The following is a 21,900-nucleotide window of genomic DNA, read 5'->3' as shown; positions in this document are numbered from 1 at the left end:
GTGTTGCAAAGTTTAGTCTCTGAAAGAGATATCTTGCTTATGTGGTAGCATAGACATAATCTCATTTTATGCACATCATAATATGTTGGAATTGCCCTCGTACTCCTTGCGTCCAATGGTGCCCGTGCCCCCTTCGATCCTCCATCAGACCATCACTTATCCAGAGATATGCCTTAGTCCAGTCTCAGTGTTTAGGTCATAAGAGTGTCATGACATTAAATTTATTAATATGTATCAATAATATAATGAGAGAGAATATGAGAGTATCATAAAATATGAAAGGAGTGTCATGATGATGACTCTCCACAGTTAAGATTTCAGTTTAGATAACTGTGTCGATGACACTCCCACTAAAACTGACCTTAGATCACTACCAAGCCAAGCGTCCGTCATCCCTGGCTGGCTGATTGGCTCTTCCCTACCAAGCAAGTAAGGCTGGACGAAAAGCTCGTGGCTCGCTAGCTCGCTCGGCTCGGCTCATTAGTGGCTCGGCTCGGATCGGCTCGTTGAAAAAAATTAACAAGCCGAGCCAAGGTTTTAGCTCGGCATTTTATCGAGCCGGCTCGCAAGCCGCTCACGAGCTGAAACGAGCCAGCCCAAGTTACTAAGTCGGCCCAGGAATCAAGCAGTCCAGCTGCCCAACTCCCCCCCCAAAGGCCCAACCAACGAAACGTTGAAACCCTAAACTCCCAGCCCCTCCCTTCCCCCTGCGCTTCTTGCGCAAGCCGCCACATAGCACCGCCCTGCAGTCCCACACCTCCGCCGGCCGCCGCCACCGGGCCTGTAGCCCCGCTCGCTGCCCGCCAGGCCGCCACAGCGACGCACTGCACAGTCTACACTGCACCCCCATCGCCACCGGCCTGCTCCTTGTCCGCCATGCCAGATGCCACCATAGCGCCGCCCCGCCGCCCTGCACCCCTGCCGCCACCGGCCACGGCTCTGGTTCTATCTTGCAGTCCTGTGCACCTCCGACGATCCGGCCTGCCCCCTGCACTGCCCAGCCCCTACGCTACTCGGTGTGATGGCGACCGGGGCTGGCCCCCTCTCCCCACAGCCATGGAGGAAGACCCTCGAGACCAAGCGCAGGAGAACCCAGACTCTAGGCTTTGGCTTGAAAAAAATCAAATTTAACTCTACCCTCGCATTCAAATAAGGTCATAGCTACGAGTTCCTTTGGCCTCCCACCTGTCCTCACGAACTGGAGTCGGCTAGCTGCGCTCCTACCGCGTCTCGCACGCCAGGTCATCTGGTGTCAGAGTAGCGGGGGTTAGCTGGATCATCATTTAGGCCCTGTTTAGTTTGTTTTATCTGTAAACGCAAAAAAAAATTGCGTGGAAATCTTGCCAATTTGAAGTACTAAATGAACTCTATTTATAATTTTTTTTGCACATATGAGTTGTAAATCGCGAGACGAATCTAATGATGCTAATTAATCCATGATTAATCAATAATTAGCGGATGGTTATTGTAGCATCATTGTTGCAAATCATGGATTAGGTAGGCTCATTAGATTCGTCTCGCGATTTACAGCCCAACTATGCAAAAAAATTTGTAAATAGAATTCATTTAGTACTTCAAATTAGTAAGATTCTTTTTCACTTTAATGCGTTTACGGTTTTTTTGCGGTTACAGGGTGGGAACTAAAAAGACCTTAATGTTTGGAGCAGCTGTGCCTGTGATAGCAACATGCAACCAATGGGAACCAGCAGCGCTGCGCCAGAGCACATACCGCCCGTGTCGCGCCGGCGACTCACCAGTCGCCCGTTTTCCTTCTCTCTCCTATTTCTCTCTCCCACGTCAGATTGTGCTGATGTGTTCTGCCCATTCGGCAGCTGATTTGGCCTTAGATGAAACGCAAAAAAAATTATGATGAAATCTTGCTAATTTGAAGTACTAAATAAAGTTTATTTACAATTTTTTTCACAGATGGGTTGTAAATTGCGAGACGAATCTAATGATGCTAATTAATTCATGATTAATTCATAATTAGCGGATGATTACTGTAGCATCACTTTTGCAAATCATGGACTAAGTAGACTCATTAGATTCGTCTCGCGATTTACAGCCCATCCATACAAAAAGTTTTGTAAATAGACTTCATTTAGTACTCCATGCATATGTCCAAACATTCGATGTGATGTTTTTTTTGCATTTACGGGGTTTACGAGTTGTGATCTAAACAGAACCATAATACTTGCTCTAACTAAGTTTGGAGTTAGATGAGTCCCAAAAAATCAAATTTAACTCTACCCTCGCATTCAAATAAGGTCATAGCTACGAGTTCCTTTGGCCTCCCACCTGTCCTCACGAACTGGAGTCGGCTAGCTGCGCTCCTACCGCGTCATCACAAAGGGTGCGCTCCAGCACGCAGAACGGGAAATCTGATAAGATTGTCATGCTCTGAATTTCAGTGCATGTAGTATCCAGCAATGGAGTGAACCTGTTCAAACTTGCTCTCCAAATTTTTTTTCTGGCACTTGCATGGAGACTTAAATCTAGACGAAATAAAAAACGCATTGCGACTGCTGTCTGTAAATAGCGAGACGAATCTAATGAACCTAATTAGGCTGTAATTAGATGCTAAATTGCTACAGTAATGCTACAGTAAATAACCTCTAATACCAGATTAATTAGGCTCATTAGATTCGTCTCGCGATTTACAGACGAGTTCTATAATTATTTTTGTAATTAATCTATATTTAGTACTTCAAATATTGAAAGATGTCATTTCAAAATTTTTACAGCCTGCAACCAAACACGGCCTTGGTGTATGCGATCTGCGTGCATTTCCTAGACTCTACTGTCTACGGACGACCTTCGGCCTGATTTTTACGTGCACCCAGGGCCAGGGCACAAAAACGGGGACCACCGGAAAAAGCCAAGCACCACCAACCAGGCAACCATGACTACTCCGACATGCACGGGCTCTAGACGTACTACGGAAACAGAAGCGCAGAGTTGCAAAGCCAGCTAGCGCGGCGAGCTGGTCAAGCGCGTCAAGCTGTTTGAAATAGAGTTGAGACAACACCGAGTTAAAGACAGCTGGTTACAACACCAAGCGTGCTTGGTCCACTGAAGAAATGAACTGTACGTCTGTACGTACGTCTGTACACCAGTATAACTTATTAACTTGTGTGTGTGCGGCCATTTTTCTGCCATTTCGAAGAGAACCTCTAGATCGCCGGAACAAAAAAATCTGCTTATGAAAACTTATCAATCAGTCTAAAATAACTAATGGTGAGATCCGGATGATTAGCAGCCCTAGTTTAATTCTGGCAGAGGGCTGCCGGCCAAGAAGCCCAACTTAGTCCGGTCGTGGTCGCCGATCGGCCCAAGTTGGAGTGCTTGTCCACGCACCATTTATTATTTTATTATTTGGCCAACAAATGAAGCTTCCACATTCCCTCTCAAGGCTTAGAAATTCTCACGTTAATCGGAGAAAATAAGAGAAATTAAAATTACCCACCACTGCCATTATGATAAAAATCAACCCAAAATATCCCTGTGTCTGACTAAATATAGCCCACCGCACCATTATAAAGAAATTAATCCAACTTATGTTATTATGATAAAAATCGACTCAAAATACCTCTATGTCTAACTAAATATAGTCCACCACGCTATTATAAAGAAATTAATCCAATATTTAACATAGTAATGAGACTCTAACAACTAGCATTGGCTAAGTTAAGAGATTCTTAAAAATTACAATCATAATTTTTAATTTCTACAGACATAAACATTGATAAAAAATTTCGGACAAGCTTCAGAAAAATATTTGCACACCATAGCACCACGCTGGAAAAAATAGAAAAGTTGTAGCCTCACATTGTACTAAGATATCTTATTATTTGACCAACAAACGGAGCCTCCACGTTTGATCTCAAGGCCTAAAAATTATCACGTTAATCGGAAAAAATAAGAGATATTGAAATTACCCACCACTGCCATTACGATAAAAAATGGCGCAAAATACCATTGTGTTTGACTAAGTATAGCCCACCATGCCATTATAAATAAACTAATCCAATATATAATATAGTAATGAGACTCCAAACAACTAGCGGTGGGTAAGCTAGAATATTCTTAAAAATTGCTATCATAATTTTTAATTTCTGCAGGCATAAACATTGATAAAAAAAATTCGGACAAGCTTCAGAAAAATATTTGCACACCACAGCACGACGCTGAAAAAAGTAAAAAAAAATTGTAACCTCACAGTTTACTGAGAAATACTATTATTTTAGTTGAATAATTGTAATATTATTTTTAGCATACAATCGAAACATGTACAGACAAAGTTAATATGTGTTCTGTTTACTGACATTTCAGTCAAAAGTTATGTTGAAACTAATAAATGGTGCTAAAAAAACCAGAAACAACCTTATGTCAACTATTGTTTATTTTACTGTCTTAGTCAAATCAGTTGCAACATATTTGAATTGATTAAATGAGTACCGAAGGGTAAGAGAGGAACAAAATAGGTAAACTAAATTCATATTCCATTGGAAATGATAAGGGGGATGAGAAAAAATAAGAAAAAAGGAAAAGAAAAATGAGAAAAAGAAAGGCCATAAGCTTGCGCGGATACGGAGTGGACGACGCGGAAGAGTGGAGTGTGGAGTGTGGCGGAACTTTATTGGATTAGGGGCAACAACGAAGAAATGAATGGTCGGGGTGAATAGGATTCACACGCTCTATCGATTCTACGAATTAAGCTGGAAATGAGAGAGTAAACCTCTTCTTTTTGTCTCTCCCCTTGAGCAACTAAGATAATAGCAAACAAGAAACAACAACACCAGCAAGTGAGTACCATTAAGACGCCAAGAAGCTGCCGCAAATCATTGACATAGAATTCAAATTAAATAAATAAATAAATTATGCTACAACATTAATTGTTACACATAAATCTAAAAAAATGCTTAAAATTTTCTTATGTAAAAAATAATACTACCTCCAAATGAATATTATCTATTTGTCATTGACGCGATCCTCAAAACACAACTTTGAGTACTATTAAAAAAATTTACACTTTAGTGAAACTAAATATTTTTTAATCAACATATACAACAACAAACTAAGAACTATCTCAAAATGGTATCCAATTCAAACGTAGGAGTATGAAAATAAAATCAAATTATTGATCCTCAAAATAGCTTTAATAGATCTTGATTTTCGTAAAAAATGCTTTATGAAAGCTGATTAAAAAAGTGTAACTTTAAATATACTTAAGCCACAAAAATAATAAATATAAATAATTTAATAATTTAAAATATAATATTAGAGATGGTAATATCTAGCCGCGACAGTTCTACTGTTTGTCGGTCAGTCAAACATACTGGACGTCGCGCCGTGCTTCCATTTTTTATTTTCTTCAGCCCTGTTTAGTTTGCGAAATTTTTTGAGTTTTGATACCGTAGCACTTTCGTTATTATTTAATAATTAATATTCAATTATGTAATAATTAGGCTTAAAAGATTCATCTCGTGCTAATCAGTTAAACTATGTCATTAATTATTTTTTCAACTATATTTAGTGCTCCATGTATGTGTCCAAAAATTTGATGTGACGGATACCGTAGAAATTTTTTTAGAACTAAACAGGGCCTCAGTATAATTCACTTTCCCTGTCTTTGCTGTCCATTTGTGTACCAACTTGAAATGCCGACATGAAGATGAAGCTGCAGTCTGTTGTTTTCTAGGACGGTCCAACAGCTTCGGCTTTTCATGTTGACCTCCTAGAGCGCTTCCAAAAAGCATGTTGTTTGTATGGTTATTTTCTTCTATCTTAATTATAAAGATGCGCAAATCTTTTGTGTATTTGATAAAAAAAGATGAAGCTGCAGTCTATTGTCGATCGAGAAGAATTCGGCTAAGAACAACTCCAACAGATTGATCTTCCCCTTTCTCATTTCCACTTTTTCTCAATATAGAGGATTGATGTTGAAAAAATCTACTCCAGCAGATTGATTTTTCATCTCTCTTTCCTCTTTATTTTTTTTTCAATCCCCAATCATTTCTCTCCAATCGCCAATAGAAAGGGGAGACATCGCATCTCCTTTTCCATATAGAAAGGGGAGAAAATCAATCTGCTGGAGCACTTCTTCCATATATATTGAAATTAAGAAAGAAGATTTCCCTATATGGTGAGAAAGAGGAAAGGAAAAAATCAATCTGTTGGAGTTGCTCTAACTCCGGCCGTCGCCGTCTTGCCGGTGTCCACGCGGGGATCTATCGATCCCAAATCAAAGCCAGGCGCAGCGCGCTAGATCTAGATGAACTCCAGAAGGAGGCGACGATCCCTGCCTTTGTCAACACCGCAATGAAGTCATCTCCGAAGCCCGGCCTAGTGGCCTATAGCACACCCATCAAGCTGATGGTGATGCGGTGAAATGAGTCCGGAATTCCCAAACGAAATGTTTGCCGGCCGACCTAGGCCGGGGGGGGGGGTTACGCTGGCGGCCAAAAAGTCGCAGCAGCATGATCGAGCTCAATTCACCCTGTTCGCTAGGCTGGAGCAGCTGGTTGGGGCTGATTTATGTGAGGGAGGAGTACTGTAGTGATGGTGGTGCTGTAGTGGCTGGTTACTGTAACAAAAGGTTACTCTAGAGTTAGTCAAAAAAAATTACTGTAGAGTTTCAAATACCGAGAATCTGACCATATGCAGGGGGTAATGTAGCAACGGTGATACTGTAGCGCTGGTCCGGCTGGACAAGCCAAGCGAACAAGGTGAACAAGGAACTACTAGTTCCGGTCGCGATAATATAATGCACGTCTCAGTTGCTACTAGTGTGGTAGTTTTCCTCCTGTTGACGCAAAATCTGGTCACACACTCGAACGCGCTAGAACGCGCAGCAAGATCGTCAAAACGATCAACACCAGCAGCCTCCCTGCGCCGACCGGTTAGACCGGTATAGCGGACCGGTCAGACCGGTACTCCAGGAAGACGGCGAAGACCTAGAACCAAGAGCTCGGGAGGGACCCCGTCGGAGCTCGTGGATCTAGGGTTGCTCTGATGTCGGCAGGCCACTCAGAACATCCTTGAACGCCGTAGAGACGAGCGAAGAACAACATATGAGATTGGAAAAGTTAGGGTTTGGAGGTAAAAAGTAAAGGATAAATATGTGAATCGATTAGGATTAACCTCAAGCGGCCTTAGCCTTTATATTTATAGGCCGGGGAAGACGTACCCCTTCACGAGTAGGATTACATGAGAACTCTTTACAAAAACCCTAATTCTACTCGGACTGTACAGACCAGACCGGTCTGACCGGTCGGCCCGACCAGTTAGACCGGTCGACCTCAGCAGGTGCCAAATTTGGCTGTCAACATATGCCCCCCTGCTTTTTGGTGAATTTGCATGATGTAAGCTCCCCTGCTTTTTGGTGAATTTGGCTGTCAACATATGCCAAATTTGGTTTGTCAACATATGCCCCCCTGCTGTCAACAGGTGCCAAACCAGTCTTCATCTTCACGCACTTTGCCAAACGCTAGGATAGACATTCACCTTGCACCGTCTCCACCATAGATGAATTTCCGGAGATAACTTTGATAATCTTGTATGGACCCTCCCAACTTGGCGACCATTTGCCAAACTTGTTGCTTTTCATCCCAAGAGGCAAAATTGTCTTCCAAACTAGATCCCCAACCTGAAAAGATTTAATTTTAACCTTTTTGGTGTAAGCTCTGGCCACCCGAAGCTTGTCTTTCTCAATCTCCTTCAAAGCCTTCAAACGCTTGTCGGTCACCTCATCAATATTATCCATCATCAAATCATGGCAATCAACAGCGGAGAGGTCATTTTGCTTTGCCAATCTATATACGCCCAGATTTACCTCAACAGGTAAAACGGCCTCTTGATCATACACAAGCTCAAAAGGAGTAACCTTAGTAGAACCATGTCTAGATATACGATGAGCCCACAATGCTTCGGATAACACTTCATGCCACCTCTTAGGATTTTCTTCTATCTTCTTCTTGATGAGTTTGATCAAAATCTTATTACTAGACTCAGCCTGCCCATTGGCCTGAGCATAGTATGGAGATGAATTGAGCAACTTAATTTTGTAAGATTCGGCAAAGGCACGCACCTCTTTTGATATAAATGAAGAACCTTGATCCGTCGTTAAAGTTTATGGAATGCCGAATCTATGAATAATATGCTCAGTAATAAACTCAATTACCTCCCTATGTGTCATATTCTTCAAAGGAACTGCTTCGGTCCACTTAGTAAAATAATCTGTAGCAACTAACACGAAGCGATGCCCCTTTGAAGATGGAGGATTAATCTGGCCAATGAAATCCAACCCCCAACCTCGGAACGCCCACGGTTTAATAATTGGATGCATCAACGCAGCAGGTACCAATTGCAAATCACCAAACCGCTGACATTCTTCACATCCTTTATAGTACTCGAAACAATCGGATAACATAGTGGCCCAATAGAAACCGGCCCTTCTAAGTAACCACTTCATTTTGGGAGCCGATTGATGAGTACCACAAATTCCTTCATGAACCTCACCCATAGAAACACGAGCCTGATCCGAGTCTAAACATTTAAGGAGCAAATCTTCGGTAGTTCGACGATAAAGTTCATCGTCAATTAAAACATACTTGAAAGCCAAACGCTGAATATTTCTCTCTGCGCCACGACCAGGATCTCTCAAATACGACATAAGAGGAACCCTCCAATCCTGAGCTTCGGACGAGACGATTGAATCATCTTTTTTGGCCGAATCAGAACTAACAGCTGCATCACCGGTCAGACCGGTCTATGGACCGGTTTGACCGGTCTGGGCGGTCAGACCGGTTTCGCTGACCGGTCGGACCGGTGCGTCCAGAACCAGACACTCGGCTTTCGTTTGCATCGGCTTGCGAATGTTGAAATATTTTTTCGTAACATTATAGCCAGATGCTTGTTGCGCCAGAATATTCGCCTTTCCATTCTCCTCCCTCGGAATATGTTTGATAATAAATTCATCGAAAGAGGAAATAATATCGAGGCATTTATCAAGATATGCATTTAGAGAACCATTATAACACTGCATACCTTAGATACTTGCTGCACCACCAGAAGAGAATCTCCAAAGGCTTCAACATGCTTCACGCCCATGGATTGCAAGAATTCCAAGCCAAATAGAATAGCCTCATATTCAACATTGGTTATTTGTGCACTCTTCTTCCAATCGGTTTGAAAATTCAAAAACAGCACCATTCGGAGAAGTAAGAACAGCACCAATCCCTTGACCATCATCACAAACCGATCCATCAAAGTACAACTTCCATGGTGTGCAAGTAATATAGCCGACTTCTTGTCTCCGCATCAATAAGTCGTCGGCTTATATAAGTGATGACATACTCCTTGTCTTCGGTTCTTGAGTCAAAACAGTCCCAATGACATTATCTTCAACAGCCACATAAAGCCTGAAAAGAACCCCTCTCCTAAACGCCTTGAGCACAGGTGTTGAAGACAAATAAACCTTGATCTTTTCAAAAGCCTCTTGCTGTTCTGCCCCCCAAGTAACCAAAGAATAGAAGTAAGAGCATCAATATGCCTTATTACAAATAGTTTGCCAATTTTCTAACTCGAATTGAAAAACTTCTAATTCGGCTTTTATCCGCTGATGTTGCAATTTTCAACCAGCTCAAGACCTTAAATACTTGATCAAAGTCTTGAGAGCCCCTTGCACACTGATCTGTTGCATAGAAACTTCATGAGATAAATTATCATTTGCCAATATTTTGCCCCCCGAGCACTTAAATGTCGTCGAGCTCCATATTGCTGCTCTTTTGGTGTAGCCTCATGATCCACTAGCTCCTCACTGCCTTGTACCGAGAATGCTAGCGGTGTTTCTCCATCGCAAGGAACCGAAACGGGCATTGCCAATTCGGCTTTCTATTCTGCTGAAACCTCAACCGGTCTGACCGGTTGCTCTGGGCAGTTAGACCGGTCGCTTGTACCGGTCAGACCGGTCTCCTGAGGCGGTTCGACTAGTCGTGCTGGCTGGTCAACTGCTTTGACCCTCCATACCTTGCCTTGAGGGACCATTGGTCTGTAGTGGTTGGATTGTTTGTCCCTCAGCCTCTTGAACTCTTTTTCCTTCTTCTCCTGAGCACGTAGACGTTGCAGCTTCCTTCTTTGAGTACGAGTCAACCCTGAAGGACACCATCTTGGTTGAAAGTACTTTGATATCGAGTTACTGCTGCTGGCCTCATGATCATTGGCCATGATCGGCCTTTGGATAGAAGGATTGACCGATTTACCAAAAACCATCGGCCTTGTACCCGCATCATTGACAACCACTTTGATATTGCCGATTTGCACAACATCATCAGCTTTAGCTTTCTCTGGATCAATAGTGGGTTGTACCTCTTCTTTTTTCTCCTTGACACGGTAAACCTGTCTCGGAGAATGAGCTTTGCCCGGCCTCTGATGAGACCGGTCTGACCGGTCAGCGGCGACCGGTCTGACCGGTGCAGGCTGTCGCCTCTGACCTGATTGGATGGATCTCAATCGGTCATGCACTGGTCGTGCAACCTTGCCGAACACAGGCCTTCTGTGATCCTCCTCCCTGTGGTGAGATGGTGGGCATAACATCGGATAATAATACATCCAAATTCCTTCATGCCCCCATGTAAGACAAGAAAAACCCGATGCCGGTGACGCCCATGACGTAGCAGCATACACCTTTTGAGGAGGCAATACTGTAGTGCTATCACCCCTACGCTTGCTGGATTCTCCCCTAGGAGAAGAACGCTTTCCTTGACGCGGAGGTGAACTTGGTTCTTTTTTTAGTGGCCGATCTTTTGGAACGGCCTTTGTGTATTTGTGCTGTAACTGAGCGAAGGTAAGCTTCTACTTTGTAAAACTCTCCTGCACCTTTGACTCATTAACCTTCTGAGTACCTCCTTCCGGCCGCTTAGGCTTGAAAGTTCTGGGGCGGCCTTTTGTCTGACCGGTCTGACCGGTCGTGCCTGAGTTGCAGGCCGACTCGTCTTTTGAGAGGAACTTTCTTTCCCCCCGAGCCTTGAAGTTTTGACAGTGATCTTCAATGACTCCTTTCCATCAGGAGTTTTCTCCATCGTCACTTCCCTAGCCTGAATCTTGTCATTGATATTTTTCGGCCTTGGCTCACCAATGATAATATTTTTTCCTTTTGCTCCTTCGGCTTGTTCCGGCCGAATGAGTACCTTGACATTATCCAAATCAATCATATGGACAGAGAATGATGCCTTGTCATCTTTTACCTCATGCATTACCAATCGTCCTTCATCAACGGCCGATTGGATTTTTCGACGAAAGATATTGCAATCATTAGTTGCATGAGAAAAAGTATTATGTCACTTGCAATATGCATGCCACTTCGGCTCCTCAAGCGGCGGTATGATATGAGACAACTTGATGTTTCCGCTTCTAAGCAATTCATCAAATATACGATCACACATAGAAACATCAAAAGTGAAACGAGCTTGTTCTTGCCGATTCTTTGGAATCGACTTAAGTGATGAACAAGAACATGGCTTTGCATCTGATGGCCATATGAATTCAGCAACATAAGCTTCCTTTTTCTCATCGTCCGAATCGGATTTACAATCGACATGTATGGACCGATGAGTATTATGGGCAGCTTTTGCGCTCTGGAGTCTAAATTCTAAACCCAAAACTGTCATGTGCAAATAATTAATAGTGTAGTACTCAAAGCCTTCGAGTTCTTTTTTCAAATAAGAACGCAAACCATCAAAAGTCAAATCAGCCAATTCCTTTTCAGAAACTGTTAAATTGAAACATCGGTTCTTTATATCTTTAAACCTTCGGAAGTAATCCGAAGCAAGCACATCTTGGTCTTGCCTAACCTATGCCAAATCCGACAGTTTAGCTTCATTGTGCCCATTATAAAAACGATCATGAAACTTACATTCCAACTGATTCCAAGATTGAATAGAATTCGGGGCCAATGAAGAAAACCAAGAAAAAACGGTTCCAGTCAAAGATAATGAAAATAAGCGAATATGTAAAGCCTCATGAAAACCAGCTTTTTCCAGTTGTAAGATATATTGGTCAATGTGCTCCCAAGGTGCTTTATTATCATCACCACTAAATTTCACAAAATCAGGAACACACCAACCAGCAGGAAAAGAAACTAAATCAAATTCAAAAGGATATGACTTTTGGTATAATGTAGAATTACCTATATCCCCACCGAATTTAGTTTTCATCGCACTAGCCGGATCCTCTTTTAACCTAGCGGGATCGGCTTTGCATCTACCACTCGTGGATGCTTGTGCTACAAAAGTAAGACGATGTTTTATAGGATTATCTTGTAGCATCATCTGAACCGAACTTATCGGTGCATGCCCCGCAGAATTTTCATGTACATTAACAAAAATCGGTTCATGTGGAGAACCAGATTCTTGTGAAGGAGAAGGCTGCACACAATTTGTCATCTCATTGGTTCGACTAAGGATTGCCGAGCAAAGAGTAGACGTGTTCGGTGTAGATGTTACTGGGCTGACCACCATCGCACCGGTCTGACCGGTCCCACCGCATTCGGCTGTACCAGCTGCAATGGTGATGTTTGCCCTGCAAAATAGCTCGTCGGCATGCCATATAGTGGTTCTTGAATAGATGCTAGCATAGCCGATGAATTAGCAGTTTGGAAAGCACAATTATCATCTATGGATTTGCCTTTTTTCATGATATCTATTTGATCTTTTAAATCATTTATGGACTTGTATATATCAGCAATTTTCTTATCCATAATAGATGATAATTGGCTAAACAAGTCGGAAGATGAAGTGTTTACATTGCTTATTACCTCGACTTGCTTATTCTTGAGCGTGAAGGAGGGCATCACGAAGTCATGAACCCTCGTGACCTGGCCTTGCTAATTTTTCTTGAATCCCTTCAAGAATTGTGCTTTGAAGTGCTCCCTGACCGCCAAGTACTCTTGGCACTCCTCCTCGTTGAGTTCCTCGATAGATGTGAAGATGTTGCCATCGTCGAGGTCTGTGATGACGCCCATCTTCTTTGAGAACTAGATTAGATCGGTTTAAAAACCAGATTAATCTGTCCCCATCGGAGTCGCCAAAAAGTGTGTTGACGCAAAATCTAGTCACACACTTGAACGCGCTAGAATGCGCAGCAAGATCGTCAAAACGATCAACACCAGCAGCCTACCTGCGCCGACCGGTTAGACCGGTATAGCAGACCGGTCAGACCGGTACTCCAGGAAGACGGCGAAGACCTAGAACCAAGAGCTCGGGAGGGACCCCGTCGGAGCTCGTGGATCTAGGGTTGCTCTGATGTCGGCAGGCCACTCAGAACATCCTCGAACGCCGTAGAGACGAGCAAAGAACAACAGATGAGATTGGAAAAGTTAGGGTTTGGAGGTAAAAAGTAAAGGATAAATGTGTGAATCGATTGGGATTAACCTCAATCGGCCTTAGCCTAATTTATAGGCCGGGGAAGACGTACCCCTTCACGAGTAGGATTACATGAGAACTCTTTACAAAAACCCTAATTCTACTCGGACTGTACAGACAAAAACCCTAATTCTACTCGGACTGTACAGACCAGACCGGTCGGCCCGACCGGTCAGACCGGTCGACCTCAGCAGGTGCCAAATTTGGCTGTCAACACCTCCACTGCGTGAGACCTAAACCCCGTCATTCTATGCACGCGTAGAGTTCAAATTTGTCGTACTTCGATAATACTAAGTTTTGTTCCGGAAGTACGTACTCTGCCCCTTTATAGTTTGACCTGCCAACCTTAATATGCTGAGGTCACGGCAAGCGCGCGTGCGTTCAGGCCGCCATATTCCGTAGTTTGGAGCTTTCGAGGCCAGGCAACTCTCTCCTCTCCCATGGTGGGCAGTTTCCACTGCCGGAGTTTCATTTCCTTCCATGCATCTAATAACATGGCTCACAACTAAATACTACGACACCATACAAAATTATAAAATGAAATTTTGTATTAGAGAATTTTATTTCACTCACGAACTTAAATGTACTTAAATAACATGATACTATATGAAATAGTGAAATGAAATCCTACACCAAGGAATACGATGATTAAGCTCTCGCTCTGCGGAGCATCAGGCCACCACCATGCGAGGAAGACGGAGGCCCATCAGCGCCCTAGCCCCATTGTGCGTCGCCTCTTGCCGGCCGGAGAGCAGGGCAGGACCAGGACGCCGCCGATTCGGTCCGATATAGGTATCGTTGCGTAGGGATCGTCGGGGACGGTCAAACAAAAGCACCTCATTAATAATGGTAACGTGCCACCACCACCACCTCTCCACCCAACTCCCATCCTCTCGTCTCTCCCCTGGCATGGCATCGCATCGTATCGCCCCCTGCCTGGGTCAAGTCGTCCCGGAACGAAGCCGTATCTATATCTCCTGGCACCGGGCCATAAACAATCGGCTACTCAATCACCCCAGAGAATACCGTGCCCGACGGCACGGCGCGCGTGGAGCACCAACCTTTGACCATGCAATAATTCGGAACAAGGGAACACCTTTTGTTCCAAGAAAAAAAAATGAACGTGAGGAGGCACTGTGGAGAAGTTCCTTTCTTTCTTTCTTTCTTTCGTGCTTGTTGTTGAGATATGAACAATTTGCAATTGGGGAAACTGAAAGGGAAAATTGGGGAAGGGGGGGGGGGGGGGGGGAGGCGCGCCGCACGCGTGATCTATCCGGCCGCGCGATCGAGTTGGGCGACCTGCCATGCCACGCTTGGTCCGCCGCTTTTCTCCCGACACTTTAGTCTAGGTGCTCGGCAGCTGGATCATCGCCCTCTTTTTACCAGACGGAGGAGCATTCAGACTCGTTCATGCATGCTAATGCCAATCAGCTAACGCTAATGGTAGCAGCGTTAGTGGTGTGCTCGAGGCGGGGTGCGCTTTTAGGTCCACGTTCAGTAGGGCTGCCGGCCCGCCACCAAAGTGGTGAACCACTGTGTTTGGCAGCTCCACCAGCCTCCAGTTCAACAGTGTTTTTCTCTCACTTCGCTCCAGCACTAGTCTCCAGCCACCAGCCAGCCAACAGTATTTTTCTCTCACACCACTCCAGCACCAGTCACCAGCTCCAGCCCAGCGAACAGAGTGGTTGGAAAGGATGCTCTAATCTCTGAACACAGCCTCCTGCCTGCTGCCTCGCCATTTCTGTACCGCGGCAGGTTCAGCACATCCTTTGCCTTTGCCTGTCTGTAGCATCCATGGCGACGTTGACCTGCCCTGGAGGTGGGGTTCGTCGAGCACTGATGATTGGGATCGGTGATCATTAGGGTTTAGGAGTCAGATACGATGCTCTCCTCCCCCGGCAAATCTCATACTATACCATGTGCCATGCTGGACTGATATTCTTTCTTATCCTAACAACTGTGATGAACATGCCTCAGGAACCACGCACCGCGTGCAATGTCTCTGTCTCCCCAATTGTTTGACTGATACTAGGAAGGAGTAGTTGCTTTCAGACGACGGCTATGGGATGCGATGCGATGCGATGCGATGCGACGGACGTGATGCATGCAGTGGCATAAACTACTAATTAGTACTCCAAAATCATGGGTTCCTTGCCGACCCGGTGATCATGCGGATTTTGTTTGACCGTATGAGAGGGGCAGCCAAGTGATTTGGACAACAACAAACAACAGGAATCGGGTTGAATCGAACCATGAAGATGAAATTTTCTCATCCTTTAATTTCCTTTTTTTATCTACCAAAATGATTTACCCATGTACAGGTTTGTCTTCCTCCCCGGTAACCAATTTCTTTTCTCCTCTATCAACTTCCACCCATCCAAGAATGCGAATCGAAAAAAAAAACAGAGGAATTTCCCCTGTTCCATACGCCTACCGCCCATCCATGGCGTTTGGCATGCATCACCCGCTTCGCGTGGTCGCCGGTCAGAAGGGCATGATGTGGCTGGTCTTGGAGTCGTACCCGCCGAGGCAGCTCTTGCCGTTCACCTTGAAGATCTTGAGCAGCTCCGACGCCATCTGCCGCGCCGCCGCCGAGCACCCGCTCTGCATCAGCAGCAGCAGCCGCGCCAGCCCGCCCTCGCACGCCGCCGCCGCCGCCGCCACCGCGCGCCGGTCCCGGTACCGGTGGCACACCGCCCACAGCACCGACACGGCCGCCTCCGCGCCGCCCATCCCGCCCTTCATCATCCGCGACACCACCGCCGGGACGGCGGTCTCCGCGGACTCGCAGATCGCGGCGCGGCCCTCGGCGCACCCCACCGCGGCCTCCAGCACGCGCAGCGCCTGCGCCGAGCACCCGGCGTCCGCGGCCAGGACGCGCACGGCCGCGGGCACGGCGCCCATCCGGACCATCTCCGCGCGGGCGCGCCGCGTCGCCGCGATGGCCGCCAGGCACGACAGCCCCGCCGCCACGGCGCTCCGGTCCAGGCCGCCCTTGTCGTCCGCGGGGCCGATGAGGCGGACCAGCTCCGCGACCAGCGGCTCGGACTCGGCCACCGCCGCGCGCGCGCCCGGCGCCGCCGCATTGCGGAGCAGCGACTCCACCAGCCGCGCCGCGTCGACGCGGGCATCCAGCGCGCTCCCGCACCGCAGCACGCGCGCCAGGGACGCGGCCGTGGACGGCGCGTCGGCCGCGAGCGCCACCGCCACGCGCCGCTTGTTCTCCTCCTCGATGCAGTCGGACGCCGCGATCGCGGCCAGCACGCGCACTGCGGCCTCCGCGGCCTCGAGGCCCTCCTCCTTCTCCGCCCGCCGGAGCACAGACGCCACGGTCTCCGCGGCGCCGGCCGCCCTCGCGAACGCGTTCTTGTCGAACTCGTCCACGTCGTCGTCGTTTAGAAAAGCCGCGAGCTTCCGGAGCGGGGGGCAGGGGTCGGCGCCGGGGCCGGCGACCCGGCGAAGGAGCTCAGCCGCGGCGGCGGCCGGCGTGGGACCGACGGCGGACGCCGCGGGGGGCGACGATGAGGAGGAGGGAGAGGCGGGCGCGGCAGTGGACGCCCAGAGCGCGATGAGGCGGCGCAGGGTGAGGTTGGGAACAAGGTCCGTGGAGGGGAGCGGGAGCATGGTGGCCGGGCAGGTAGTGTTCCCGGAGTCGAGCCAGCGCTGGATGGAGGCGCGCTCGTAGGTGACACCGGTGCAGAGGCTCACCGGCGACCGCATGACGTCCAGCGAGATGGGGCACCGGAAGAGGCTGGGCACCTTCACCTCCAGGCCCTGGTACTCGGCCGACAGCCGCCCGCTCATCTCCCGCCTTCCCATGGACGGAACGATGGATGTTGTTCGATCTGATCGGCTTCCTTTTCGTTGCCTCGGAGCTTGCTGCAATATCGTTTTTTTTTAGCAGTGCCGCAATATCGTTGGCGGCAGAGAGAAGTGGGGGCGGAGGGAATGGAGAAGATAGGGAAAGCGTTGAGGAAACCAGGGGAAGGAGAGTGTGGTATTATAAGCAGCGGTGGTCTTTTCGTTTTACACCCTGGGTTATTATTCTGTTCGAAAAATAGTCCCTGATGGGGTTTTGCTCTCTTGCTCGCTACCCGTTTGCGTATTTGAAAGTCACCGAAATAAGTTGAACTGGAAATGACTTGTACAGTACAGTTCATCAGTGTTGAAAAAATCTATCTTCTAGACCAATGCGTTGACATAGTGTGTGTAAAGGCATAAAATGTTTTCTTTTTTGAAAAAACAAAGACATAAATTAGCGGCGGAGGTCAACGTCTTTCAAGAGAGATCCAATCAGCACTGGTTATATGCAAAATGCTCTAAATTGCAAAAGAAATAGGACAATTGAGTAATTATTACTCCCTTCGTTTTAAATTATAGGTTGTTTGATTTTTTTAACTCTAAATTTGATCACTCGTCTTATTCAAAAATTTGTGCAAAATATCACTTTTTTGTTGTAGATTGCTTTATCAATACAAGATCTTCAAGAATAATTGAAATTGGGCAATGTTTGCATAATGTTTTTGAATAAAACGAGTGATCAAACTTAGGATTAAAAAAAGTCAAACGAACTACAATTTAGAACGGAGGTAGTAGTAGTACTATTCACAGGAACGAGGGGCCAGCACCCGCTTCACCAGTGCGTAAAATGTATCTTTCAATTTTTATTACAACCGTTCACTTTTGCTCAGAAAACTAGCAAAAGAAGACATGTTAGTATTCCACATGGCAACAATTAACAGAACAATCTGTACCAACCCTTTCTTCGGTTCATACAAGGCACTAGCATCAAAGCATATTATTGGAACTCTTTCCATGCTTTGAACAAAACGTGGCCACACACATAGGAAGTCACGCAGCAAGTTTGAACATTGCTGGAACGACAGGGACCAGGGACACATTTATAATAAAATAGAGGATCATCCAAGCTGCAGCACGCAGTGAAGCTAACTGGAAACCCACTAGCCGGTACCACCATGGGACATGCAAATGTTGGGTCTCGGAGGGTGCGAAACGAAAGAAGGGAAAAGGATTAAAGGAAACAGAAAGAGGAAGAAGGAGAGAAACTAGGCGTGGGAAATGCGGAAAGCTGGCGTGGAAAGGGGCTAAGAGAGTCAAAGGAGCCGAATTGAGATGACGTATGGACCGGGCGCCGGATCGCTTTCGCTCCATGCTATTGATGCTGCCCTCTCTCTCTCTCTTCCAAACATGTTTTTCCTCTTTCCAGTTGTTTTTGTTGCCAATTGGCAAAGGTGCCCGAGTTCTTCGCTCTTTATTCTTTTCCAGCGTTGGAGCAGATTAAAGACGACCAGTTTCGGTCAACAATTCGTAGCACTGCATTGCTGTTGGGTTTTCAGCTTTCTCACGTGTGGTCAAGATCGGCATGCATTAGTTATTTGGGACACAATCGTGATTCGTGAAGGTAGGGAACCATTGAGTGAAAGTTATCCGTTCGATAACAGTAGTGGTATCAACTCGAAAAAAAAGTTTGTTTTGGCTAGTGACATGGTCTCCGAAGCTTAACTTTGACTTTTTATTTATATAAAAATATTTATCGCAAAATAATATATTTATATTTTTATAAAAATATTTTTCAAGACAAATCTATTCATATAATTTTTTGTATTTTGAAACTCAACAACTTATGAATAATTTATATTTTCAATATTTGAGTCAAACTTTGTTCAAAACGACTTTCTTTTTTAGTATGAAAGGAGTTCTGATTAGTTTCGTTGCAAATCCTTTTTAAATGATATCAAAACAGGAAAACCTTTTTAAATTCGTAGTATGCTACGATTCGTGTTGATTTTTTTTTCTGGATATAGAAATGAGCACAATCAGTTTAAAATGTAGTGTAGAATTCTGGCCGAATAGCCTCGAAAATATTCCAGTGGAATTCTCGCGGGTCACACGAGTCGCGCATACGGACCACCCAGAAGGTGAGGCGGAAGAATTCTCACTGTTCTAGAGCTAGCGGACAGCACATGCCACGGTGTGACGGCTGCGCAAGAGGTCAACCTAGGAAGCCAGTCGGCACGCCCAGCGTGGCAGCTGCCGCTCGTCGGCGCCCACGCCGGCGTGCGTGACGACCACGCTCGCGGCCCGCGGCCCAGCTGGAGGAAGACGCCAAGCGGCGCGGCGGGTATTCTCGTTGCCGGCCCGGCCGGCGGCTTGGCCGCACGCGCGCCACGCGGCACCGGCCGTTTACCCGATCGCTTGGCCGAGCCAGCTAGGCTCGCTGCCTGCCAGTAGAACGCCGCCACGCCGTGGGCGCGCGGACCCGCCGGACGGCGCCGCGCCGCGGTGGCTCTCGTTCTCGTATCCGACCCGTCGCCTTCGGTCGACGGCGACGAGGCCGCGGCTGCCGGCCCGGGAGACGAGTGGCCGCGCGCGAGCCGCGCTAGGCAACGAAGCCTACAGCTAGCGGCTGGGCACGCTGCCAGCGGCGGCGCCACGGTTGCTTGCTGCCACCGATGTCGATCGTCCGCGCGCGAGGCAAGGCGAGGCGACGGATTCTGGAAGCGAATTGAAGGTTCTAGACGGCGAGGTACGACGCCGGACCAGAGGTGTCGACGTCGCCTGCTCCGCCGCTTGGCCCGCCGGGGCGCGTGCGGTGTGGGCGCCGCTGTGCTCCGAGATTTTTTTTTCGCCCCCTTCTCACCGGCCGGCCACCCGTTATCCTGCTACGAACACCCACAAGAAGAACCGGCGAGCAGGTTGCTGCAGCTTGAGCTCAGATCACATGCGGGCCCTTCCTTAACACGTTGGACAGCCGTATGAACGCACGTCCACGGTAGCCAGGCACCGGACCGGATCCTCAGTCAATTACCAGAAAATAGTAGAATCTACTAAATACAGATATGGAATCTCAATACAGAAATCTTAATGCGCGCGCGTCAGCTTGGACCGTAACCATTTGGGTTGCGGCTTTGACCTACACTAGCTACATCTACATATCTCGGTGATCTTCTCTCAAGAAAAATACTAATAAGAAGGGGCGGATAGCGTGATAATTGTTGTACACGCGGCGCTGATCTGCCGTTGGGTCCAACTAAAATCTTCTTCTGCTCTTGCAAACTACCCGGTTCAAATCAGGCGCCTCACGCGGCGGCGTGCACCATTATCACGTCTACTGGCTGCCAATTCACCAGCCGTACTGGTGCCGATCGAAGAAGTCAAGCTGAGAGGCCAGTCGGCAGCGAGCGCCCAGCCACGCACGCCACGGCCAGCGCTCAGCTCCGATCCATCAGTCCGACAGCGACGGCCGCGGCCGGCTCCGCCCGTCCGCCGACGTGTGGGGAGACGCGCGCGCGAGGAGGCTCCCGGCGGCGCTACGGAACAAAACTCACAGCTAGGCCTGGGCCCAGCACGGAACAAAACCGACGACGCGTGGCTCGCTGTTCTCGTGTCCGCGCGCGCGAGACGACGGGTTCTAGACGTGCAGCGAGCAGCCAGCAGGGACGACGACGGGAGGCGTCGACGTGGGTCCGTGCGGCTCCGCTCCGTTGCCTTTCTTTCTCGCCGCCGATTTCTTCGTTCGCCGTTCCCTTTTGTCGTGGCTAACTAGCTATCATCATATATACATGTGGATCCTTAGTTTCATCACTTCAATGAGGGAAAAATTAAAGTATATCTTTTGGGCTACGATGGCTCTTCGATCGTGGTCACATTATCTGCCATGCAATTCACAAACCATCGTCCTTCCCACTTGCGAATCTATCAGGAAATCGCTCAATAGGTGATCGGCATGCATTTTTTTTTCAAGAAAAAAATTGTGCATGATCCAGTGGCCACTCCGTGTGTTCGTTTGTTATGTGTTTTTTTCATTCTGAAATAGCTCATCCATGCATACCATCGAGTTAGCCTTGATGCCCAATTTGATCACTGAGGTAACTGGAAGGTTTGTGAAGCACGTACGTAGATCTGTCAGCATCTGCATTCTGATGTTAACCCTAGACTAGACTAGACTGCTGGTCAAATTAACTAATGAAGTTGCTCAGCTCGTCGTTCGAACTTGTTTTAACTACCCCATTATAGTTATATTTTGTGGGCAATTATATTGGCGAGGTGCAAAGAACTCCCCCTGCTCGTCCTTTCTGTTAGCACATCCGTAGCAGAGATTAAGATGAGCGGCGTCGATCCCAGTCGACCATTTGATTTGCACCCTCATCTCAAATGTTCGTTCGCACTGCCTCGTGCTTCGTCTTTACGTCCACTCGTAGTCAAGACGATAGGCAAGCATGATCAGGTATTGGGAAACATGATGGCAATTTGTGGAGGTAGGCAACTGTCACGTGACACTGACAAGTTAAAAAAAAATGCGTGCTGCATCAGAACGAACACGAGTACCTCGGTGGTCTGCATTCTGCAGCACGCGCACCTGCCCCCAGCCCATCCTTCGCTTTCGCTCTCCATGTACGGATCAGGTCGCAAGGCGTGATCAACCGCAGCCCAGCCGGAGGATCGGCGGAGTCGGACG

At 47.2% G+C, this 21,900-nt stretch overlaps 1 protein-coding gene across 1 annotated transcript; it reads right to left on the bottom strand.

Moving 5' to 3' along the window:
• Nucleotides 1–15,661: 15,661 nt before the first annotated feature.
• LOC120704074 (U-box domain-containing protein 27-like) lies at nucleotides 15,662–17,322 on the bottom strand. Its single transcript, XM_039988330.1, has one exon. The coding sequence runs from the start codon at nucleotides 17,238–17,240 to the stop codon at nucleotides 15,906–15,908; it is 1,335 nt and encodes a 444-aa protein (XP_039844264.1). The 5' UTR covers nucleotides 17,241–17,322; the 3' UTR covers nucleotides 15,662–15,905.
• Nucleotides 17,323–21,900: the final 4,578 nt, after the last annotated feature.

The sequence above is a fragment of the Panicum virgatum genome, chromosome 1K (genome assembly GCF_016808335.1).
Source record: "Panicum virgatum strain AP13 chromosome 1K, P.virgatum_v5, whole genome shotgun sequence".
Taxonomy (NCBI): domain Eukaryota; kingdom Viridiplantae; phylum Streptophyta; class Magnoliopsida; order Poales; family Poaceae; genus Panicum; species Panicum virgatum.
Note: the sequence above shows the minus strand (reverse complement) of the source record. Positions and strands in the feature narration are given on the sequence as shown.